The 26,110-nt window shown below is 37.0% G+C and overlaps 2 protein-coding genes and 1 non-coding gene across 6 annotated transcripts; 1 reads left to right on the plus strand and 2 right to left on the minus strand.

Annotated features, from left to right (window-relative positions):
- Positions 1-8: 8 nt before the first annotated feature.
- LOC132598713 (uncharacterized) lies at positions 9-16,931 on the minus strand. Of its 4 annotated transcripts, XM_060311741.1 has the most exons (12): positions 16,599-16,710; positions 16,010-16,150; positions 15,589-15,811; positions 15,373-15,520; positions 14,567-14,674; positions 12,972-13,135; positions 12,054-12,219; positions 11,667-11,803; positions 9,142-9,814; positions 7,075-7,187; positions 2,236-2,491; positions 9-536 (listed from the first exon to the last, which is right to left on the minus strand). In XM_060311741.1, exons 2-12 carry the CDS (start codon positions 16,020-16,022, stop codon positions 249-251), a joined length of 2,289 nt encoding a protein of 762 aa, XP_060167724.1. In that variant the 5' UTR covers positions 16,023-16,150; positions 16,599-16,710; the 3' UTR covers positions 9-248. The 4 variants fall into 4 exon arrangements, with proteins under 4 accessions (XP_060167724.1, XP_060167723.1, XP_060167722.1 ...); XM_060311740.1 differs by lacking the exon at positions 16,010-16,150 and having other exon boundaries at positions 12,972-13,129; positions 16,599-16,931; XM_060311739.1 differs by lacking the exon at positions 16,010-16,150 and having other exon boundaries at positions 16,599-16,930.
- Positions 16,932-19,361: 2,430 nt separating this feature from the next.
- Positions 19,362-19,434, plus strand: TRNAA-AGC (transfer RNA alanine (anticodon AGC)). The gene has a single exon. It is a non-coding gene; the product is annotated as a tRNA-Ala (tRNA).
- A 275-nt stretch (positions 19,435-19,709) lies between these two features.
- Positions 19,710-24,904, minus strand: LOC132598718 (uncharacterized). Its single transcript, XM_060311747.1, has 7 exons — positions 24,023-24,904; positions 22,348-22,491; positions 21,838-21,910; positions 21,627-21,732; positions 21,450-21,546; positions 20,481-20,576; positions 19,710-20,390 (listed from the first exon to the last, which is right to left on the minus strand). Exons 1-7 carry the CDS (start codon positions 24,884-24,886, stop codon positions 20,235-20,237), a joined length of 1,536 nt encoding a protein of 511 aa, XP_060167730.1. The 5' UTR covers positions 24,887-24,904; the 3' UTR covers positions 19,710-20,234.
- Positions 24,905-26,110: the final 1,206 nt, after the last annotated feature.

A 26,110-nucleotide genomic window follows, 5' to 3' on the forward strand; every position in this document is an offset into this window, starting at 1 on the left:
AGGCCATGGACAAAAACAACATTTGGACATTCTAATGCTCCTCCTTTTCAGGAGACATTCATACAAAACCAATCACATTTTACTCATGTGATACTGTTTTATGAAATCCCACCCAAATGATACTGTTTTTAAGGGCGAAAAAGTGTTTCTTGCTTCAATCTTCGACCCCTCTCACCTTCTGCAAGCACCAACTATAAAGAACAAAGAAAAAAGAAAAGAAAGTTACCTAAAAGAAGATTTACAACAACCTACTGCTTTAACTGTTTCTCTGGTTTTACTACATCATTGCTGGACTCCTTTCTTTGGGTTGGTGCATCGGACTTATCATCCTCGAATGGTAGTACAACAACTGGGGTAGCAGGCACTGTTTCCCACCGCTCCTTCAGAAAGCTCATGAATCTCAAAACCATTTCCTTTCGGAACTTGAGTTCACGGGTGAATGCATCAGCAATCAGGAAAGCAGCTATGTACTTGAATGGAACAATTAGGAGAGTGGTTGCACCAAATAGTAGAGCCAGAGCGACTTCCATCGTGATCTGACAAAGATTATGAAAATTAACTCATTGAGTAAAAACAAATACAGAGTATTAGATAAAAAATAACACTAGAATCTTGAGGTGCAAGCTTACATAGTAGAGTCAGCATTAAGAATTTATTGAGCCCCTAAAATAATTACTCAAAGTAGACCACTAGTCCACTACGCATACAGAAACAGTCATGACATACAGTTTCAAAGGGGAAAAAAAAAAAAAACAGTTAGGACATAATGTCATCAAACCCAGAACATGCACAACTGAGATTAAAAGAGATCCAGCACAACCAATTTTTGTTAAAAGAGCAACAACTAATTGTTAGGGGTGGTACGGGTGAGGCGCACGTAAAATCCTAAATGTACATGATCTCGAATGTGGATGAAGCTTGAAAACCAGGGTGGGGGAGAAGGAATTCACTCAAACAAGTTTCTAAAAGGAGATAAGGTCCAAGTTAAGTGTTACTATAATGGAAGAAAGCAACAAGACATATTAACTCTCCTTAGCAATTGCAACTTTTGGTCCCTCAATAAAAAAGAGCGCAAAATCTCAATTTTGGTCCCTCATTTACCAAAATTTAAACATTAAATTCATTCTTTTTTTCTTGCACTTCTAATCTAATACTTGAGACAAACATATATGTCTAACGACGTATCCCACCCTTCATTTTAGTTTATACCTTTTCTTTTTAAAAAAATTCCTTTTTCGGCTTATAATTTTTGCCAGTTGTCCATCCAAAAATAGAAGATGGAAGAGGAAATATACATTATTAGAATGAGGGTAAGGAGGGGGATGTGGCGAGAGGGCTATTGGTATTGAATTAGGCGATGGGAGTTGAGTAGTTGGCACTAGGGATAGAGCTGCAAGTGGTTGGGGATGAGGAAGGTTCTTGTGATGATGAGTGGAGATGGACAAAGGGGTTGCTGTATTTTCACTAATGCCCGTCGAGAATGAAATGGTTCAAAAAAAAAAAAAAAAAAAAAAGTTTGAGTATTTACTAGTTAGTATATGTTAAAACCACAAAAAAGAGTTAAAGATTTAGCACAGATTTTTTCTTTTCTTTTCTTTGGTAACACTTGTGTGAAGGCTAGCGTGTACAAACCTCGACTAATCAACTGGGTCCTTTGCTATCTCCCACCAGAACAATTAATAGGTAACTCTGCCTACCAAGGCTCAGGCAAATGGGAAGAATTCACATAGGGTTTCTTCTGTGGGATTTGAACCGATTTAACAAATAGATTAATTGACTAGTATAATGTTTACTTCATTACAGATATAGAGTGAGAACATTAAGAGCAATTTGCATTTTTGTTCAGAATGAAAAGATATATCACCTGAGCAACCAGACTCTAGGACATGAAAATATACTAGAAGTAGTTCCAATCGCCCACCAATTTTTTGAGGGAAACAATTGATGTCTCTGCTATCAAGGAGGGAATTGAGAGGGCTAACATAATCTATCTACCTTATTTGATCTGATATCTTTTCAAAGTAGCTATTATGAATTCAAATAAATGAAAGCATCTACTCTTGCTGGGGCTATTAAAAAGTTTTTCACTCCTAAGCTATTCTTAGCTGACCTTAGCAGGCATGTGGTTAGCACACATCTTAAGCATGCATTGGTAATGTTTTTCAATTCTTTCTCCTGGCCACTGAAAGAGATACGGACAGGTTTTCGGCACAACCTGGGTTAAAGTGGAAATACCTGAGGTTGGCCAGCAAGAATAATTGCTCGAATCTTGAGCAGCGACAGATTCAAGCTCTGCAGATACTTTTCGACTTCACGCATGGCATCTTTAACTGCAATAATTTTCTGTAGTGTGTTTGATGGTGGTTGGTCACGTATCGTTACTTTTCCAAAGTATCTTCCAAGCCGACCTTGTTCCTTGAGCCCCTTAAGTAATAACATGCCAGCAGCCAATACCATCAATATTGCCGGCAAAATATAAGATAGCATATTCCTGATCCCAGAAAACCGAGTGTCAAGAAACTCAATGTGATTAAGACAGATAACTAACCACATGAAGAATAAGATTCAGGAGCATGCTCAAAAAATATAAGTAACTAATTTAACACAATCAGCAACGAATTACCATGTTCCATCCTTTTTTTTTTGGTAAAGTAATAAAATTCATTAGTAAAACATCAAGAAGATGCAAGGTTACAGATGGGAAAAGCTGGCAGGCTTGGCAAAACCTGTAGAACAATCTAAAGATATCCTATCTCTACTGAACTAGAGAAAAGGAGCTGATAAAATCTAGAAAGTTACCCACATTGTTTACAGGGGCAAAAAAATGCCAACTAAAAAGACTAACTAAACACCTAGACTTTAGAGAGCAAATAGGAGTTGAGATTCCTTCAAAGCATCTGTTGTTTCTCTCCTTCCATAGGGTCCAAAAAATTACTGCTGGGATCATTCTCCAAATTCTTTTAATGGATTTGTCAACTCTCCAGAGTATCCAGCTAGCATATGCATCTTTGATGTTGAAGGGCATTACCCATTGTAGACCAAGCATAGAGTAGAAGAAAAACCAGAGGCTAGCTGCTGCAGGGCAGTGCAAAAATAGATGGTTGACACTTTCATTGGTCTGCTTGCACATGGTACACATGTTAACAACTATTACACCTCTCCTTCTAAGATTGTCTTGTGTTAGGCATGCTTCCTTCAGTGCAGTCCAAGTGAAGCAAGTAACTCTGAGAGGCTGTCTGGTTCTCCATACAAGCTTCCAAGGCCAAACCTCTAAAAGGCTATTTTGAGAGCACCAGTTGTTGTAACATTCCTTCACAGTGAAAATCTTTTCCTTAGAATTGCCCCAGAGTATTCTGTCCTGAAAATCTGCCACCAAAGTACTTTGTCCCAAACTTTCTAATAGAGAAAGAAAATCATCAACTTCCCAATCCTGTAAGTTTCTCCTTAAAATTGGTGTCCAACAGTTGTTAACTCTATATTGAGCTAATGTTGCTTCTTTGTTAGAAGCTATCAGAAATAGTGAGGGAAATAAATCTTTTACTAAAGTGTCCCCAAGCCATTTGTCCTGCCAAAATCTGATCTTGAGCCCATTTCCAGCCTTGAATGAGACAGCCTGGAAGAATTCCTCTTGGAGACTACTGATGTGTTTCCATACTCCAACACCATGTGGTTCATTGCTTTTCTTTGCAGTCCAGTGGTCTTGAATACCATATTTAGCTTTGATGATTTCCTTCCAGTACCCTGCCTCATTTTGACCATATCTCCAAAGCCACTTCATGAGTAGGCTGTTGTTATGAAACGTAAGATTTCTAATCCCCAGCCCCCCTTGGCCTTTGGGTTGAATAACTGATTGCCATTTGACCAAAGAGAATTTATGAGTAACACTGTTACCTTCCCATAGGAATTTCCTTCTAAGCCTGTCAATTTGCTTTAGAACTGAGGTTGGCATAGGGAAGAGTGACATAAAGTAAGTGGGAATGCTGTCTAGGACACTTTTGATGAGGGTGAGCCTGCCACCCAATGAGAGATATTGCATCTTCCAAGTGGCTAGTCTTTTCTCCATTCTTTCAATGACCCCACTCCATATCCCAGATGATTTGAATTTAGCACCCAAAGGAAGTCCCAAATAGGTGGTGGGAAAGGAGCCTGTTTTGCAGCTAAGAATATCAGCAAGAGCTTCTAGGTTGGTCACTTCATTCACTGGATATATAGTGCTCTTACGCATGTTGATATGAAGTCCAGAGATGGCCTCAAAGATCATGAGGGTAGTGTTGAGATTAGAGACCTGCTGACAATCAGCTCCACAAAATATAAGGGTGTCATCTGCATAGAGTAGATGAGAGACTGAGACTGAGGTGGAAGGATTTCTGCCCACTTGGAACCCTTGAATCCACTGAAGTTCTTTGGCCTTTGCTAACAGCTGAGATAATCCTTCCATCGCAATGATAAAGAGGAAAGGGGACAATGGATCCCCCTGCCTGAGTCCCTTTTGAGAAGAGAAAAACCCAACTGGACTTCTGTTCACCAGAATTGAAAACTTCACTGTCGAAATACAGAAATAAATCCACCTTATCCACCTTTCCCCGAAACCCATTTGCTTCAAAATGTTGACTAAATAAGCCCAGTTAAGCTGATCAAAAGCTTTCTCAATATCTAATTTGCATAGGATCCCAGTCTCACCACTTTTAATTTTCCAGTCTAGCACTTCATTGGCAATCATAGATGCATCAGTGATCTGTCTATTCTTCAGAAAAGCACTCTGTTGTCCAGAAACTAAGGAATCCACCACTTTTCCGAGCCTCTTAGCTAAAATTTTGGCCAGCAATTTGTAGACACTGCCTATAAGACTTATAGGCCTATAATCTCTAAGCTCTGCGGCCCCTTTCTTCTTTGGGATAAGAGCAATGAAAGAGGCATTGCATGATCTCACCATTTGGCAGTTCTGATGAAAGAAATTAAAAGCTGCTAGCAGGTCTGCTTTGATGAAGTTCCATGATTTTTGAAAGAAAGCCATAGTGAAACCATCAGGGCCTGGAGCTTTGTCAGGGGCACAAGTCATGAGAGCTTCTAAAATCTCCATTTCGGTGAAAGGAAGTTCAAGGTCCTCTTTATCCACTGTGTTGAGACTTGACAGACCTTCAAAGACAGCTGAGGGTCTCCAAGATTCAGTTTCTTTGTAAATTTGTTGATAGTACTCCAGAATACCATCCTTGATCCTTCCTTTGTCTTCAATTACTTCATCACCTATTTTGAGTCTGTCAATGGTATTGCCCTTTCTATGAGAGTTGGCCATTCTTTGGAAAAACTTTGTATTCTTATCCCCCTCTTTCAACCATAAACATCTTGATTTTTGTCTCCATGAGATCTCTTCAGCGGTTGCTATTTGCTGAATTTCAAGTTTGAGATTCAGTGTCTGACCTTTCTCTTCTGTAGAGAGAGCTCTGAGCTCAGCTAACTGGTCCAGCTTCCAAAGTTCTTTGAGTGCCTTGTTCCTTTGAGTCTCGATTGTTCCATAGACCTCCCTATTCCATTTAGTAATGTCTTTCTTGAGATTCCTTAGTTTCTGCATTAGCACAAAGTCTGGGGTGCCTAATACAGTGTAAGAAATCCACCATCCTTCTATCATGTCCATGAAACCCTCTGCTTGAAGCCACATGTTTTCAAATTTGAAATAAGATGGTGTGGTCTCCCAATCTCCACTTTCCAGGATAATTGGTTTATGATCAGAAAAAACTCTAGGCAAGGGGTACTGTTTGATAGTATTGAACATCTCGCTCCATTCTGTTGAGATAAGGAACCTGTCAATTCTAGAGGCTTGGAGAGACTCCTCCCCTCTTGACCAGGTAAATTGTGCTCCCTGAAGTGGAGGGTCAATCAAATCCAGGTCTAGAATAGTGTTGAAGAAGCCCAGCATCGCCCTTGATCTTCTAACGCAGTTCAATCTTTCCCCCACAAATCTGCACACATTGAAATCCCCTCCTATGACCCATAGGTCAGACCACAATCCCCTGATAGATGCTAACTCGAGCCAAAGATCCTCCCTTTCTGGATTGGTATGAGGGCCATAAACACTAGTAAAAACCCATTTGAAATCCTCAGCAAGACTTTCGAATCTACATGATAAAGAAAAGGCTCCTGCTTCAAAATCAACACATTTCCAAGCTCTTTTGTCCCACATTATTAATATCCCACCTTTGGTACCAATTGCTTTGACTTCTGCCCAAGAGATCCATCTGTTTCCCCAAATTTGCCTGATTAGAGATGAATTCCATGTCTCTATTTTGGTTTCCTGCAGGCAAATAATATCAACTCCCCACTTGTGAATAAGAGATTTCAAAGTGCTTCTCTTGTCTTTATTGTTGAGACCCTGCACATTCCAGCTGAGTGTTTTAACTCTCATCTGGAATGAGCCTTTTGAGACCTGCCCCTCTCTTTCTTCCCACTCCCGTCCTGGAGACCCCAATCCAATCTTTTAAGTTCAGTAACTGCTTTGCTTTTCCCTTCCATGTTCCATCCTAATTATGTATAGATATTCATGCGCCTTACTCACTGCACATTGTACATTATCCCTTAAAACAAGAAACAGTATTTGAAACTTATACAATGTACTAATTTTTCAAATGCATACAGAAGGTCGGAAATTTAAGAGTACAACACAACGCAACCTGCAATAGGAACTCTTCTGAATGATATACGAATATGATTTTTCAGAAGCTGGTTAATTTTAGATGACAAATGCTGTGAAAACCATTTGGGATGTTTAGAATGGTAACTTAAATGGTCTCTTTAATTAGCATAATCTAACATAAAAATTGAATAAAAATAGCAAAAAGCCCAGGAGATCACAAGTTCATACGGTTCCAGGAAAGATAAAAATCATGAAGACAAGTAATGATATTAATTCACGAGAAGTTTTCTCCACAGACAAGCAAATATTCATTTGGACTTAGGAAGTCATATATATATTCCAGCAAATGTTTCCACATGTCTCAGTAAACATTTAAGGTTTACAGGCTAACCATATACTGATGACTGATGCCAGTAAACTTCTCGACATATCGCAATGCGCTTTACCTGAATATAATCGTATATGCAAGTGCAAGAGAAGAGGCTGTCAATAGGGGATCCTCCCAATGCCTAAGTTTCTCAAAGTTTTTTACCATAACTGTTAAAGGAAACACAAGTTCCTGCCAAGAAAGGGAAAAAATATTAATAATCGATATTACTGATAAAAGATAAACTTGTAGAATTAGAGAAACACAGAAAACAGACAACAAGGCTACACTTGTAAAACCACAGATTTAATCTTTGCAGCCAATCCTTACAAGAAAAACAGCAAACAGTATCAGCTCTTGTCAAAAGTTAATAGCCAATTGCTGATGAAAGAATTTATCGTGTGGTGAGAAAAACACAGATAACATACAAGGCTGAACGTGTACAACCACAGAACTTTACAAGATGTTCTAGCCAATTTCTTTGAAGAAAGAAACAGAAAACAATATCATTAGTAGCACAAACCGATCAGTTTGAATTTTCTTAGTGCCACATCTCACATTAAGCTCTGAGTTCAGTCCTCTTCCACATAGTCACTATGTAAGATGACAGATTACTGTAATAATGGCAATTATTCCTGTCTTAAGAGGAAAATGTGCCAACGGAAGCCTTTCTAGACTAGTGTTTCCAAACAGTACCGCCTCCCAGACCATAAGCCAATTATGAGAGAGTCAGTCAAAACCGTCTAGGTTGGTTGAGGATCAAAATATCCACAACTTATGACCATTCATTTATACTTACCTTTCAAATCTTAGTACGAGCTTCTAAGGTTGTTTTCTTTTCTTTTGCGAATCATGGATGGTCTTTTTCTCTTTTTCTTTTTTCAAATCATGGTTGAATTTTTCCCCCTTTTTTCTTCTTGAAGGGAGAAGTAACCCTGGCTAGATCTTGCGCCACCAAGATTTAACACCCAATATAATCGAAGTAAAAGAAGAACCAATCGAGGTTCTCGAGTGAAGTCAAGTCCTTTAAATTTCAGTTCATAAGCAAAGAATGAAGAAAAGCTGCCTGATTTTAAGCCATAACCACAAAACACATTGTCTGTGGTCTTTGTTCTAACTTCATCAAACTGCTAAGCCACGCCTTTGGGCATGGTGAGGCTTCTATATTTTTGCCAAGCATATGAGAGTATCAATATTTCTGCCTATCTTGCGCAAAAACAGATAGCAAAGCTCTCAAGTAATCATAAGCAACTATAAGTGATGGTTTTTGTACGAACACCAAGTAGTACAGGGAACATTTATACTTAAAAGAAAGATTCTTGATGCTTATTGTAGGTACCCAGTTTTTCTCCTATATTTATAGGACAATAAGAAAAATAAGGACTTAGATAGATCACAAACAATGAAATACCTCTTAACACTAAATTCAGGCAATAAAAAGGCAAATTCTAAACCAAGTATGAGCTTACATACAACAACATACCCAGTGCAGTCCCACAAGTAGGGCCTGGGGAGGGTAGGTTGTACGCAGGCCTTACCCCTGCCTTTTGTGGGGTAGAGAGGCCGTTTTTGATAGACCCCCGGATCGAAAGGAAAAAAAAATATTTGAAGCATGGTATCAAGAAAAATATGGCAACACAATAGCAAGATAAAAAGCAAATGAAACAATAGATAGTAAGTAATACACATTGAAAAAAAGAAACTACGCGATTACTAACCAATACTACTAATAAGGAGAACACTCGGCTACCTACTAACCTTCTAGCCTAACCCTTGACCACCACACCTTCCTATCTAGGGTCATGTCCTCAATAAGTATGAGCTTACATCTGAAGAATATTAAACGTTTCCTTCATCAGACAGTGGTTAATTTCTTTGTATTTATTCTTGAAGATACAATACAACCCCATTTTCTCAAAAACTTTCTAATTCAAGTGCAAGTCCATTCAGAATAGCAATCTTACGCAGTTTAACATGCTTATTGTCTTAAATATAACCGAGCATTTAAATTAAACGCATGAATCATTTTTGAAAAAGGTTGTTTAATTATTCGGGAGTTACGAGATGTATAAATGCAGACTAATCAATCCAAACGTAAGAAAAAATTCCGGACAGAAACAGCAGAAAAGGAAAGGGACAAGATAACCTTAAAAAGGTCAATGTTACTAGGGATCCCTTCAATCATTGCAGCGTCAATTGTGGCTTGCGTTTTCTCTGCTACTTGATATTTATCTCTACATACCAATGCTGCTTTTTCCATCAAATTCATATCAGCGACAACAAGATTTTTACTGAAAACTGTCCCCCGTTTCGATAGCGAGTAGTTCTTCCAAAAAGCAAGTGAAGCACTAGAAGTCCATGATGGAGACTTCATCCACTTCTGCAGGTACACACTTCCATCTACGTCAAACACATAACTACTACTTTCTGTTGCCTCTTTTGTGGATTGATATTCTTGATCAGTCACTTTTGCGATCAATGGTCCACCCCAACAGTTAACTGCTAGAGTTTGTAATACGACGTCACCATAAGGTGCATTTTGCAAAAATGAGAACTGAACCAATTTAGTTGGCTCCTCCAAGAGCTTTCGAGTATTTTGAAGAGCCTGAAGTCTCTTAACAGCATTGGTAGCATACGAAATTGCTCTTGCCTTCCCTTTCTGAGCACCATAGACATTGTATACTGATTGATCACCTTCCTCAGGTCCAAATTCTCGTATGAACTTGTATAAAGCAATTACTTCACTGATGCATGCATACCACACATCCCGTCTCATTTCTCCTCCAAAGTCGACAAATTCTAATACCCATGCATCCGACCTAATATGAGTACAGTAAATTAGACCATAATATATTAACAAGCATCTTTTATCAGCTAAAAGAAAAAACACGCTACAAGATGCAAAATCATCTTAGAAATTAAATAAGTCAATGATTAAGTAAAAGTGTAAAGACAAAAGTAGTCATTATTACAAGTAAGAATGCAGGTTCCAGCTTCGGGGGAGGAGGGGTTTGTGTATTTCATATAGCAGCATCCCATTCTTAAGAAAAGCATGAAACAAAAGAAAATTCAAAATAAAGGCACATAAATTAAATGATAACGCTCTCCAGAAGGATGTTGCAGGAGCCAGGAAGAACTTGACATCCAAACAAGCTACGGAAGGAAAATAAACAAATAGAAAAAAACATTATATGACACTTCAACTCCAGTCAGAGAACCCGCATAGTCAACTATTAACATGGGTAAGGACAAATGATTTTAGGATCAATAAGTCTGTATTAATTGGGATAAACAGGAAACTGGGGCAGATCTCTGTCCCAAGATCGAAATGTCTTTGACAAAGTGCCTAATAAGATAAATTGAGAGATATAAGGATTCAGATCAGATGCAAATTACTAGTTAGTTATATGATAATTTTGGTGATTAGCTAAGGTACTTCCTTTTAAGATTGATATGGATATGTGAAACTTGAAGTTAGGATGTAATGAAGACCATTTTCGGGCCTACTTCCTTTTGTCCTCAATGGGATTGTCTCATTTGTGGCTCCTGTTTTCTTTTAACGAAAGGAAGATTGAGGAAGTCAAAATAATACCTCTATTATCAGTAAAATACTATAAGGAATTATATAACATTTAAAAATTAAAATACATTTTAAAAAAGAAAATAAAAAAGACAGCCCCAATAACAATATGACCATTCCCATCAGCATGTAGTAGCATGTTTGTTTTATATGCAACACTCATCCATACACATAGAATAGTTATGATGACTTCAGGAGTACAGTATTTTAGCAGTGGCTAAAGTTGCAGGAGTAATCAAGTTTCGGGAGACCGGGAAAAGTTAGTTTGTTTGCTAAAATAGGCGGAAGTGCTTTCTTGATAGGTTAGTCGAGAATACATAAGTCAGTGTCCCCAATCTACTAGGCATGTTGCGCTCCCTAATTCCTGCATGGTATATCCAAAGGTGTTACTCCCAGATTAGTCTCCTCCATGCAAGGAATATGTATAACAGAATGAATTCACTCAAGGGTTTAAAAGAAAAATCAAGGTGTGGAGTTAGAATGCTTTGTGATAACTCAAGGCAAGACAACTCGAAAACCCCTGCAGATTCAAATCTTGTCTGCTTTGTTCAAGTGAAATATCCCAAATAATATTTTCACATATCTATCAGTCATATAGTCCGATTCCTACTTATCAATTGAAAAAAAATAAAAAATAGAGAGAGGTCAAAAGTCTGTTATGATTCAAGGTAAGATTCGATGAACCGGTTCCTCCTCTTAATCTGGATCTTCTTGCTCACTACAGAAAATAATGGTTGGCATAGGCAATCCCTTCTTTTGTCTCTATCAAATAATGATAATGGTCTATCCTAGTTGTGATAAGACAGGTAGAAATGTAAAATTGAGCACTAACTTTTGGAAAACTATTTGTTCTAAGGATGGAACTTTGCATATATGTGATGTTTAATAACTAGAAACAATTGACAGGTGGCCATTAAATAGATGTATTGTCATGAAGTTGTGGGCCTAATTTGAGGCTCTACTTAAAGCTTGGGAAATGCCAACAAAAGTTCTGTCCAAAGGAAAACAGAAAGGAAATGATACAGTCCACATGGGATTGGTTGGAGAAGCTTATACAGTCCACATGGGATTGGTTGGAGAAGCTTACTCACTGAGGACCCGAAGTGACAGATACAGCAGAATCTAGAAAGTCAAAGCCCAGAGGCCCAACTTTTGTTGTCTTTATAAGTGAACCTTCTCCTGTAAGATCCAATCTTGATGCATTTTTTTTTCCCATCACACCAACTGCCTGCAAGACACAAGAATCGATTATATAACAAGTATCTCATGTGCAAACTGTTCAACTAGCCAAACAAAACGAATTTCATCATCCATTTGACTCAGTTTTCATGACTACAACAGAACTACCAACTAAACTTTACACTCAAGAATGAAGAGATTGCATTACAATAAAGATTTTTTCCATTAATAGCGAGGGTTGGGACATCGCATGAGACCTTAACACAGTTCCTTGGAAGTATATAATTATCAATGATTACCTCAAAGTAAAGGGCCCTATCAGTCAAAATTAGTTTTCCAGGCCATGCCATATTATTCTCCCATTTAAGAACAGGGTGTTTTCCACCGGAAGCAATGCACAAGATTCTCTCATTATGGAGCTGGGAGGGATCTTGAAACTTGTATGTCTTCCGTCCTTCGTGCACTCTAAAACAAGAAAAGAAACATCCGAAGAATTATATTAGTGACTTCCAAATTTCAAGCTTAGCCAAGAGTTCTCTTCATATATGATTTCATAAATAAAATCAAAATTAATAACAAAAAATTCCCCATTACTGAAAAGGGATAGAACTACTCCAATTACTAATAAACCCAAGCAACTAGAATGTTAAGACAGTAACAACAACAACTACAACGCCTCAGTCCCAAACAAATCGAGGGTCGGCTATATGAATCCTCATTGACCGTGTATCTTCATTTAAGCTCAACTCATGTCATCATCATCATCATACTAGAGTATTAAGAAAATGAAAGAAATTGTAGGAGATTTCACATATGAATATTTAGAAGCTTGTGTATTCATGTGAATGCTAATTACCTGCCCCATTCAGCTTTATGCGATAAGCTTACTTCCCATGGTCAAGTGGAATAATTTTCTGGCATACTTCTTACATGGATATTTTATTTAAAAAGAAACAGTTAGTAGTACGTCAAACTCTTATGGGATTGTAACAATTTAAATTTCAGGAAGAAAAAGTGAACAGGAGTACATATCGTCGAGAAATCCTCCAGCAGCTTTTGATTTGTCAAATTAGCAAACTAGATATTCTTTATGAATTAAGATGTTTTGTGTATGTGAGCTGATAATCGACAATAAATTTAGCTTGTGCAATCACATGTACATAACCTACTAACGCTTAGGAGAAGAAACTTTTGTACTCAAAAGAGAGGATGCTCACTTGAGAAGTTCACAGATGTATGTGGACCATGAGGTAAATGAGATGCCCCGATCATTCCCAGCAAGAGCTTTGAAAAGGTTGTGTGCTGTTGTCCAATCAGCTATACCAGCAACAGCAGGCGCAATACGAACAAAAGCCTCTTCTCCAACTAGTCTCGTCTTTAGCTTCAGCAGAACCAGATATATTTAGGTTATAGCAACAGAAATACATGCAACAAAACCTAGAAAAATAAATTAGTCTTCCTAAAACACGAAGAGGCTTGACTCATATATTTGTGTTCATAGTAAAGAACTTACCAGTGAAATACAATCATGAAATACTTAGTTGAGAACAAATATAATATATAAATAATGGAGAAGCCATCTTTCTAAGCTTGAATATTAATATCCTAGCAGATAAGGAGAACTTTTTATTTTGATCGTCAGGGAAGCAAATTAGTATACATCGAAAGTGGTCTGCACTGCATATGACGAAGGATTTTGCTCCTCAGAGCATCCACTTCCAGCCTCTCCTTTCATCTTCTTCATTCTCAGCAATTTCTTTTGTAAATCTTAATAGATAAATAAAAAATAGTCACTGATATTGCCACCGAGGGTGTCCACCCTATATATCCTTCAAAGATACTAATGGTTTAGAAAAAAGAAACGAACTATCCAGTACACAATGCAAGGTCCTCCATGAGATTGCACAAAATGAAATGGTAGTAAGCCAAGTCTCCGACTCTCCTTGCACCAGCCCCAAAAAGTGACCCAGCAATAGAAGTGAATCTAGTAACTATATCTACACTTTCATATCTAATACTTTGTCAAGCATTTCCAGTTTATTCACCCCTAAAATGCACTATTATCACTGCAAAGGGATGTTATTATCAACAGTTTTACAGCACATTTACCCATAAACTATTCACTGCTTCAGCCATAGCTTTAAAAGTTTGAGATTGTTCTTGGAAAACAACAAGCACCTCCAAAATTATACTCTGTTAAGTGGGAAGCTTGGTAATACGTCAACAGTCGAGCTTGATCTAACTGCACAAAGGGGAGAAAAAGATTTTTCCTATCTCTCCTGTTCAAAAGAAGATATTGTTGACCGTGTCCCAAATCTATCAAATCAAAGTTAGAAATCTAGGGAGCACCACCAGCAAACTTCAGCTTAATTGATTTAATAGGCATCTTTACTGAAATGAACGAACCATTGAAAAGAATAGAGAAGGTCGGCATAAAAAGAATATTCTACCCTCCTTCCACACCACAAGAACAAACTGAAAAGAAAAGGAAGACAAAAAACAGAAAGAAAAGACAGAATATATGCCGATTCTTGGCGAGGCCAGATGATTAAAGTTCGAAAAGATGGTATCAGCTGACCTAATAGTTCTAGCACATACAAATCACCAGAAATTTGTCTTCTTTGGCAGATCCATCAGAAGAGTGATATAAGGTGCCATAAAATTGTGAGTGATTTTATCTTATATATACATCAGCTGTCTTTTAAAATGCATCTGAAGTTAGACTAACAGCTAAAGCCAACAACCTACCCTTAAAGTGGCCCATGTCACATACAACCTATTATCTATGAGATCTAAAGAGCGGAGAAAGAACCTGGAGAGAATGCTTCTTTGAAACTTTAACTCGGGAGTCTCCTCTGCTCCTATATGGTCTCTCCCAGGCAAGCATAGTTACGAAAATCAGTCTCTGAAATGCAGGTTCCTGCAATCACATCTGAAAGTATTAATGAATGAGTGGAGATAAATCTTAACTTTTGCCACTCATCCCTATCTGAAATTCAGAATCTGTATGTCTTTTAAGCAAAATTGTAGAGAGACTTCAGGCATGGGAAGTAAGAAAAAACTAACTGGAAGCACTCCTATTTCTAGAGGACCTCGGAGAGATCATTATTCAAAAAAAGGACCTAGGAGAGATGTCAAGGTTTCAATATTTGTTTTTCTTCTTCTCTTCCATAATCTAAAAAGTTCAAACCAATAATCACTGATCCTAGACTACTAACTTTCAGATTGTTCTGAATCAACGGAATAGCAAAGTTTAGCTCTTCATCATAAAAGACACTGTATGCAGCACTACGACCAAAAGTAGAATTAAAACAGTGTAAAATTCATATCAAAAGAGATGATGAGTAACAGGACCACGAAGATACTTCAACTCAACTAAGAGTTACATGTTCTCTTCTTCAGTTTGGGTTTGTCTTCTGTAGATCAACAAGCAGAGACCACTCGAATTGGGCTCTGCTTAATAGGATCGGGGGGGGGGGGGGGGGGGGGAGGTGTTAGAGGAGCAAACTTCTAGCTCTGGAAAGAATTTCAGTTTCATAAAGGAAAAGAATACATGTTATGCTCATCAAAAAAGCTGATGAAAGACTAGAAAGGAAACACGTAGTTAAGCCAGCAAACCTTCAGGCAAGGATGAAGGATAGAAGTATCCTTTGACAGAAACCTAAAGCAGCAGTATTCAACCAAACTGCGAGCATCACTATGAACAGATTCAGGACCAAGTGCTTTGAAGATCTTCTGCATTTTCTGCCCAGTCAATCCGTTCATCCTACACACATCTATCGCATGTCATAGAAGGCACTTCCAAATTATACGAGACCACAAAATGTATCTTACCTGCTAAATTGCTCAATGGAAAGAATGGCAGCTACAGATAGATCACCATTCGGTGTTTGGCTATCAACAGTTTGTTCAGCCATGAATACTTCCTCCGTATCTTGAATATCATCATGAAAACTGGTTCTTTTATCATTTACAGTTTTTACCAGTGGTGAAGTGACTTCACTAAAAAAGTCCTGTGTCTTTGACAGCCAGTGATTTACTGATTCTTCCACTTTACCTGTAAAAGAAGGTGAATATAACAGAGCAAGACTTAATAAGATCAGAGTGCTACTTGTTGGAAAACTGAACAATCTAATCATTGTTTACTTGGTAACCTAACAGGAACGGTGGACCTAAACTATCAGTTTTCTTTTTCTTTTTCTTTTTATTTGGAAATAGTCTCTCATGTGAAATGTCAAGAAGCACAGAGAGTTACCTTTGATTATCATTGCAACTATCCTGTTCACATAGCACAAAACATGGCGCCTTAAAGTAGCTCGCTCCACCTATGAGGCTTACAAACATATTATAGCACGAGCACTACCACCCCAACCCATCGAAGAGAAAAAAGATCCACCTTGGTGAGAGCATACTGTTAATAACCTCAAATGATTCAAACATATCAAGCTCTACAAGCAATCACGGTAAAATTATTTAACTTCTGCTTGTGCAGAGGGTGCATCAAAGCCATTATCATTCTGAAAAGTTGACCATGATAAACCAATCCCTGGATGCAACTTCTGCTTCAAGTAATAAACAAGGAAAGTAGCAACCCCCACAGATATTTTGAAGAATTGGCTAACTGAATCATTGGTTTATTATTCCATTTGACAAATTAAGCTTCTGTTTTAGAGGTTTTCCAAATCTCCCACTTATTCTTCATTGTCATAGAAAGTCCCAAACCAAACTAAAAAGAAACTGGACCCTAATTAAATGAATCTTGAATTATAATTTTGTTTTTTCAAGAAAACTAGGATGCAAGGTATTAACTTAAAAGCAGAAAAGACCAAGAAGAAAGAACTTACTGGCATCAATATCTTTAAACTTCCATTTCCTATCACCCACAACATTAAACTTGAACTTATGGTCTGATGAAGAAGAAGAAGAAGAGGAATTGTTGGTGCAGCATAGAGTCTTGGACAAGAATGGATGATGATGACGGCGACGAGGTAGTGCACAAAAAGATGGTGATGAGCTTACTAGTTCTACTCCTACAACAAGTTTGCTGTGCATCTTTTTTCTCCTTCTAACTTTGGACTTTCAACAACCATTAAGATTGATTACTTCTTATGATTTTGAGATGAAGATGATTTTTGGAGTGTTTTTTTTTTGTCATCTTTGGTTGTTTTTCTTTTTTTTTTTTCTTTTTAGTTTTAGGATTTGACGTAGAAATAATTATTGTAATTAATAATGATCGTACGATCTGCTTTATTGGCTGAGTTGGCAGGTCAAAGATCGTTGGATTTTTGCATTTGGGGACAGATAATTTCGCGCAGGTGGGTTAATAGTACGGTTCGAGCTGTTATTTTATAAAATTTATATCATATCAATTTTTTGGTTATTTGATTTTATAGAATCAAAATTAGATTTTTCGAAACCGTCCCATCATCTTGGTTTCTTTTCAATATCGGTACGATTCGGTCAATTTTCGATTTTTTTTTAGAAAAAGAACAACATGTTATAGTCACTAGTAAAAGTTAAAGACAGGATATCATGCATAATGCATACTTTAAAGGACTTTGGCAAAAACATTTTTACTATTTAAAGCGTAATGAATCAAGAAAATATGAAAAAAGACAAGAATACAGATTGATTCTATTATTTTACGATAGGGTAAAGCAATGTAAAGCAAAGACAAAATTTATAATTTAGATCACACGACGAGAAAAAAATCAATCAAGATGGGACTCAAGAACAGAATCTACTAAGATTAAATATCCAATAAGATAAATTTAAAATCATATAATAAGAAAGATATCTAATACTTTGTAGCTTTCTATCCAAGATGTTGGAATACTTTCTAACTTACAAGCTAGTTACTACTCGAGATGGTAAAACTAATTTAATTTTATTAGGAGTAGCATAATAGGTTTCAGCGTAGAAACTTTATGTGTTAATTATGTTGCCGGCTTGTAGTCGTTTTCATCATCCCGAACTCAAGACGAAATTTTTAATATTTTATTATATTTAAATTTAATATATATAGTATATTTTACACATATAAACGTATTCGGTACGGTTCGATTTTTTTCGGTTCATTTTTCTAAATTAAAAACCAACATAATTATTCGATACGGTTATAAATTTATATAAAAACTGTTGATTTTATTAAAAAAACCTAAAAAATAATTTGATACGGTACGATTCAATCGGTTAAGAAAATCATTAAAACCTTTCACCTACTTTTTTTTTTTGGTTTTATGAGGACTTGAAGTTCTCGAACTCAAACTCGGTCCCCCCAACGGCTCAACTTCCAATTTTGGGTATAATCTCACAGTAAATCTGTCTGGCAAATTAAAGTCCCTAGGAAGCTTGCCTAAATGGAAAACCGTCACATGAAAGAAAATTTCGGCGGGTTTCAGAGTTTGGGAAGTTTAAAGTTTAGCTTTTTCAGATGATTTTAACTGCAAATAAATGTAACATCTATATGTATTAAAATTTGAAATATATAAGATATTTCTATATTATTACAGCATTGCTCTTGTATTGGTAGAGAAATAAAATTTGATAGATTGTGCTATTTATAATTTTTTGGTTATGTTTATATGTAAGTCATTACTATCATTTATTTTATTTATGTTGATTTAGTAAATTTGAAAATGCAGCTTCCATTTCATTCAGGGTCGGCTCCACCATAAGTCCGGTAAATCAATGACTTGGGACCCCAATTTATTGAGGGCCCCATTTTTCCTAAAAAAATAGATAAAAATATTTATAAATTCTTATTATTAAATGTGTGTGTATTATTAAATTCTAATTCCCCGCTTTTGCTATTCTTATTATTAAATATTCTAATTTTGTATTGTTTTAATATGCTTTTTTGAGCCGATGGTCAATGGGAAACAACCTCTTACTTCCTAGATAGGATAAGGTCTGCGTACACACTATCCTCCTCAAACCCGGATTACGCTGGGCATGTAGTTGTAAATATTCTAATTCCAAAAAGAATAATATTTTTTGAAGAATTAATTAAATCTCAAAAAGGAGCCCTTGATAGATATACTACTAATTGAAAAGGATTTGTTAGAACAAGTGGATTATGGAATAGTAGTTACTTCACATATACAAAATCTAGGCAAGTAAACTTTAAATAAAAATATATGTATAAATATGATAATCTTTCATTTCTTAAAAATAAAAAAATAAAAAAAATTACAACCTCTACGTGAAGTTTGGCTTTAGGCCCCATCTTGTTGAGCCGGCACTGATTCCATTCCAAGCTTAATTTCAGTATGACTTACATGGCGTCTTTGTTTAAAGTATAAATAAAATTGTCTGGTTGAATATCTTCTACTGCTAAACTTGAAAATACAGCTCATATAATTCACATGTGGTATATTATTTAATCAAATGATTGGGGTAGTTCATTTTCCACGTTTCTGAATCTCTTCTCAAGAGCAATTAAGTCATGGCACGCGTCATTGTTCTTGTCTTGTAATAGTATCACTTTTGGTAGAAATAAGACTACTGAAGGAAAGCACTATAATTGGCCAATTCATAACGATTTGTTATTTCAAAAATTAGGCTGATAATATAATTAAATATACTGGGACTTCCCATGTCACAAAGGGGATGTAGCTCAGATGGTAGAGCGCTCGCTTAGCATGCGAGAGGTACGGGGATCGATACCCCGCATCTCCACTTCCTTTTTTCCCTCTTTAGATCCTCCTTGGAGTTTATTCTTACTTTTTTCCCTTCAACAGACGGTACACCTAAAAGCTTTGAATACATCTAAAAGCTTTGAACTTTATCTGCTACAAATCCTAATATACTTGAGATAATTTTTTAATCCTATTGTCATAGAATAGATCGATAGACCTTTGAAGGACTAACGAACATCCTCTATTTTCCGTTGTTATCTTCGAGCAAAAGATAAACTCATATCTTGCAAATTAAAGGAACCAGACACATTCACATTACGATATAAATCTTGTTGATATTAAAGATGATATCGCAAATATGTATTTAACAACACTATCCACTTCAAAATAGGATATTCACGACACCAACTTCGTCTCTATACAGCAATTTGTAACTGAAAAGGTCTACAATGACTAGAGTTTGTATAATCAGAGAAAATAATGGGCTGCTTCTACTTTTTTTCATCAGTAAATGGTATAGGAAATGTAGAACAATAGTACTACAGATCCTAAATCATGTGCTCTTTTTGTTCTTCTGTGCATCCTTTTGTTACCCCTCCCTTTATAATTTACAACTTAGCAATGCTATGTATACAAAACCTTACTGCTAACCTACCACCAGTTTCCGACCCTCTTCGTTCTTCCTCAGTATCAGCTCCTTGTTAAGGGCAACAGCTCCATCATTGTTGAAGCGTGCCCTAAAGGCTTCTCTTATTTGCAGGTTACATGAGCCGACTATTGCAACGTAGTAGTATCATCTCGATCTCATACACTCTTTGAACTAAATCAATCGTCATAAAGCTAATGTGCCAGACTGCTGCCTATGGAAGAACTGTCATCTTGAAGTAAGTCCCCGACCGGGTTCTCCAGGGCCCACACAGCTGCATCCGCATAACCTAGCGCAAAGAGCTTATCAAGAATATCATCTTCTGCTGGCTCAAGTGCCCAATTGAAAAGCTGCAAATGTGGCCAAAAAAGATGAGAAAAAACTTATAATTGGTCCATCATTAGAAGAACCTGGCGATTGGCTGTAGGATGTTCAAGTACCTGGCGGGGAGTGGCCCTATTTTCAGGGTTGCAGTCAGGACTTATACCAATTCCCTGCAAGCCCAATCGACTGGCTGGAAAAGCACAAATGCGCACCTGGATACAACCAATCAGTTGTTAACTGCCTCCAGGAATCATATGAACAGAAATCAATATCCTGACAAATCATTGTTGTTTCTATTGCAGAACTAAGTATTCTAGGTGCGCGCACAAGCTGGCTTAACACCACCATTATGAAAAAACATAAGCTGTTGCAAATAAATGCTGGAAGATGTAACAGATGAGGAATGGGGAAAATACAGCTTATCGGCACACAAAGCGAAAGAACAAAACCAAGAAGGAAATTAAGTTTGTGCAAAAGAGACAAGTAGTTTACGTATCAAACATACAGATAAAATCTTAAGAATTATAGGTAATCAGCAACCAAGGGAGATCTGTAAATTTACTGCTATTAGTTTTAGGCTACATTAGGAGAACACGAGGACGGGGACAATGCATTCTGATTTCAGATACTTCATAAACAAGAGAGATTACTAATTTGCAGTAGCGCATAATGTGTATATTACCAACTCCGAACTAATTTCCAGAGCCGCGAACACGGCTTCAGTTGACAGCTAGTTATCAGATGATTTGCTTTAAATATGTCTACAGATGTCCTGAAGTCAATTAAATAAATGACAGAAGGTCATATAAATATCTTTTAATGGGTTGGATTGACTAAGCGTCACTCTCTACAATATAGAGAGTGAATAGACCAGGTTTTAGCCCTTTTTAAAATAAAAATAAAAATCATCAAAGTCACAGGCAGCATTTTTCTTAGAAGTGTAAGTAGGTGACTGTGAAATGCTTTTCCTCTTCAAAAATTATTTCAATTCACAGGAGATACAATGGAAAAATCAACCCGCAAATGACACAGCAAGATAGCCATGACTGGATATGTCCAGTGTAGTCTATTTATTAAGAAGTTACCGTTTGAGCAGCAGATGTCGGTGGCATAAACAGTGTCAGCCCCCCATCAATACACAGTCTATTCCTGAAAAACGTGGCCGGTCGTGGAGCAAGATATCTGTGATTCATGATACTTTCAAGGTTTAGAATACAGTGCAAGTAAAAGAGAAGGCTAATAATGCCAGAAAGAATGTGTACCCGGGGATAAAAGAAGAAGTGAAGACAGCATTGATAAGATCCTCCTTAGAATCAAACTGATCAACCAATAAGCCTCTGGGCCTCCAAAGTATCTGTGTAACAGCAACTGGGATGAAGTGACTACATCATTATCAACTCAGGGAAACCATATTATATTTCAGAAGAGCTTCAAAAAATCAGCTAGCATGTACAAAAGTTCGTCTACACTTACCACGAACTCTTCCATTACACCTAATATGAGCATCATCAGGAAGAAATTTCTCAAGAACTTCTCTAAGAACAGCCTGGAAAAAAAATGATATTTTTAGATGCTTTAACATTTAAATACCAAAAAGCTACATACTAGTCCTCAAGAACAATACTCTAGAAGATCTCAATGACACAAAATGAGCATTTAAACACGTTAAATTATTTTCCGGTGAAAACATCTGCAATCTCTTCCCAAATAAGAGATTACAATTTTATGTGGACAAATCAAGTCATGATTAAAATTGCTATACACCTGTCAATTTAAGCTTTTTACTCTTATATACCCAATTCAACTTTGATTGAGCCAAACACATCAAAATTTTCACTTAATCTATTCAGTTTACAGAAGACTATGATTTATAGCTTAAACCTGTTTATAATTAGACTGAAAACAACCATATCAATTATCACATTACGAATGAATATGATTTTTATAGCTTGCACAATTAAGGAATTCTGTCATGACACTTACCCCTAAGCGAAATGCTGTCCCTTTGAGCCGACAATCTTGAGCTAATATTTTAGTAGCATCTAGAGCCTCTTGCATACTGGCACCAGAAGCAACCACTGCACAGACAATGGCACCGGCAGATGAACCAGCTAGTGGTGTTGTCTCCTGGGAAAGAAGAAATATGTCGGACTGTGAAAAGACATCTTTGTACTTCTAATTGTAACCACAAAGAACATTCAAGCAACACCCTCCCACCAGTGGTTAATTTCCAACCACAAAGAACATTCAAGCAACACCTTCCCACCAGTGGTTAATTTCCCAGTATACAAGTTTGTTAACTTCTTGACATTAATCCTCTCTCTCTGAAAGCATATTAGCAAAACAAGCTGCTTGAATAGTCAGGACAAAAGCTCAACAAAAAACTTGCCTAAAAAAAGGCAAACAAAAAGGTCCATAGAAACTTAAATTGTCAAAATTATTAGATGAACCAAATTTGAATAAAGAGCATAGTACTCGCAAAGCAGAGATTGATTGACACATTGCTTATTCCCTTTGTTTAGCAAATCGACGATCGAGATTTTTCTGCCCATTATTTTAGTCAACTCCCTTTCTTTTCTCTCTCTCTCTCTCTCTCTTTTTTTTTTTTTTTTTGAAAAGGGTAACTTTAGTCAATTCCCTTTCTTACAAATACACATCATGCAGCATCATCATAACAACAAACATTAGGCCCAAACTCCAGATGTCATGATCGTCATAAGGTCAACAACATCTAACAGATGTAGAAAATACTTGTCCATTTGTTCATCTGTCCTAAGTAATGTCCCGGGGTTAACATCCATGTCCCCAAATCCTCAAGTTCCTCCAAAGAGCACTGCAACATGAAGTGAGCTATCCAAACTCAGTTCAGCTTGGATAATCTATCACTCAGTCATCCATATTCAAATCCGGGAAATTTATATCAAGATACTACTGTTAAGTTCTTATATAAAAGCTTTCAACTACGTCTTACTCCCGAATAGTTGTTGTCCCTAATATGAATCCTCTATATCCATTTTGTTCTATTCAGGCTATCACTTGACTAACCAAAAATATACAATGGGTAAGGAGCACAAGCAACATTTTTTCGTATTCAAAGGAGCTCAACTACGACAAAATCGTGAATCACTCATCTAGATCAACCCCCCCCCCCCACCCCCACCCCTTCCCCCAAGAAAAAAATGTCATCGTCGGCTTTCCATCAAATCATATCCTATACACAAAAAATACACATATCAAGCATAAATTGGTCAAACAAAACTTAAACACAAGAAAAGATTAACAAATATGACAGAATGTATCTAAAATATGTACTTTTAGACACCGATCACAATCGCACACGTGAACCTTTGCTTTTCCTCAAGCAAAGTCCTCACTCTAAACTCACAAACGCTCAGGCTCACAATCTAATCATCCTAACACCCCTGACACAGGTTGAAACCAACAATCAAGCTCTACATAAAATCAAATTATCATGTAAACTCTTCCTGATCATCATGCAAGATATACAAGTCAACGCGAAGAAAAAAACTGTTAGGGGTCAGGAAATACTTTTCTTTTTAGAACAGTTTACTTGATCAACTGCAGAACCAATAAAACATAAAAGCAACAATCTTCAACAACCCAATACTAAATAAAGTAAAACCAGAACATATCAAACCTTGATATAACCTTTCTCAATTAGAAGCTTAGCAACACCAAGATGATACGGAAACAAAAGCCCAGCAGCAGAGAAACTAAATCCAGGACTAGTCACTTTTTTTAACCTCTTCTCGGCTTCCAAATCCTTCTCAGTTTGCTCCCACACAACTTCAGGTTGAACCGGGTCCTCAACCACTGTCGCTATCCCTTCTTTCCTCCTTTTCAAGAAATACGATTCACTACTCTCTTCATCGTCATCATCCTCCTTAAACATAGTCACACGTGTCGGCTCCTCATTCCATCCATTAACTATATTATTCCCACGCCTCAATACTCGTGAAGCAATCCCAAGAAATAGCTCCCCAGTCGCCACCGCGAATGATTTCTTCTCACGCGCCGCCGTAGGAGGAGGAGGTGGGAACGGTGGTTCTTGAATGGTGGGTGGTTTTGAATCGGGGTTAGGTGGGGGTGGGGTAGATTTGGAAGAGAAATTGAGGGTGCGAAGTGGGAAAACGAGATGGGGGTTGGAATTAGGGTTTTGGGGAGGACGAAAAGGACGAGGGTTTGAGAGGAAAAAGGAAGCAAGTGAAGAAGTCATTGATTTGTTAGGTCTTGAGGAAGAAGGAGATGAAGATGTTTGTTGGAGGGTAAAGCGTTTCATGTGTGTTTGCGTAGTTTTCGTCCATACGTAGATGCTGCTGCTTTTGTGTACTGTTTTTTGGAATTTATATGTAAAACAACGTAGTACATGTTTGTGACGACGACGCAGTGCAACTGTTTTTCGTGTGTTCTGTAGATTTGTGAGTTTGGGGACATGAAACTTTGTTGGTTTTGTCGGGGAAACCGAATGAAATAGGACGAAACTATTTCTGCACCACACCATTTGGATTTTAGATTTGTTGCATTTACCCGTCTATCGCGGCAAGTTTTATAAATTTTCTGTCAAATATTGTCAGTTAGTTTCAATCAAGATTCTTTTTACGGAAAAGGGTCAAAAATGGAGAAAACGATCAAATTTTAGTCTACGGTATATGCCATGTGAAATTTTTTAGAAATATATAAGTTGGTCACCTATATTATAAAAAAATAGCTCAAAATTTATATTATAAAAAATATACAAACATATACACACTTATAACAACATATATCAATATATACAAAGGCAGAAAGAGAAAAGTTTGGGTTAATTTTTGTAAGAATTAAAAAAAAAGGGTCAATTTTGGTAGTATTGTTACCCCAATTAACATAGTTTAATTTTCTCTTGAAATAGTCCTCGATGTGTAGAAAAGGTAATCAATTTAGTCCTTCGTAGGAGGTTGTGGAGGTCAAGAATTAGAGTAGATAGTCGGGCGTTTTTCTTTTCCATTCTCGGTGTATTAGTATTATTCTTGTATTTTCGCATTCTTAGATTTCTATTGCCATTTTTTTGCACGGATTGCTCTTCTTTTGGGGTGGTCTTTAAATTTTGCCCTTCATATTTGTGTTCATTAAGTTTTGCCCTTCGCTTGGATACCTGAGGTTCTGGGTTCGAATCCCCGCTCAGGCATAAAATAAAAAAATAATTTCGCAAGGCAGGACTGGGGGGAGTGTATGCCGGATCCGGCATACAATCCTTAAGGAAAAACTAAAGTTATGCCGGAGGGGACAGACTTTGCTTTGAGACATATATATATATATATATATATATATATATATATATATATATATATATATATATTTACTTTTCAAGGCAAACTTTTAATTATGCCTTAAGAAAAAGTTCCGCCTTATGAGGTATACTTTTAGTTATGCCTTAACTAAAAGTGTACCCCATAAAATATAACTAAAAGTATGCCCTATAAGGCGGAACTTTTCAATAAGGCAACACTAAAAGTTTGCCTTAAAGAAAAATTCTGCCTTATGAGGCATATTTTTGGTTATGCCTTAAGTAAAAGTCTGCCCATAAGGTATAGTTCCTTATGGAAAAGTTTTGCCCCGTAAGGCATAACTAAAACTATGCCTTGAGGAAAAGTTATGCCCCCTCCGACATAACTTTAGTTTTTCCTTAAGAACTTTATGTCGGATCCGGCATACAATCCTTAAGGAAAAACTAAAGCTATGCCGGAGG

The sequence above is a fragment of the Lycium barbarum genome, chromosome 6 (genome assembly GCF_019175385.1).
Source record: "Lycium barbarum isolate Lr01 chromosome 6, ASM1917538v2, whole genome shotgun sequence".
Classification (NCBI taxonomy): Eukaryota; Viridiplantae; Streptophyta; class Magnoliopsida; order Solanales; family Solanaceae; genus Lycium; species Lycium barbarum.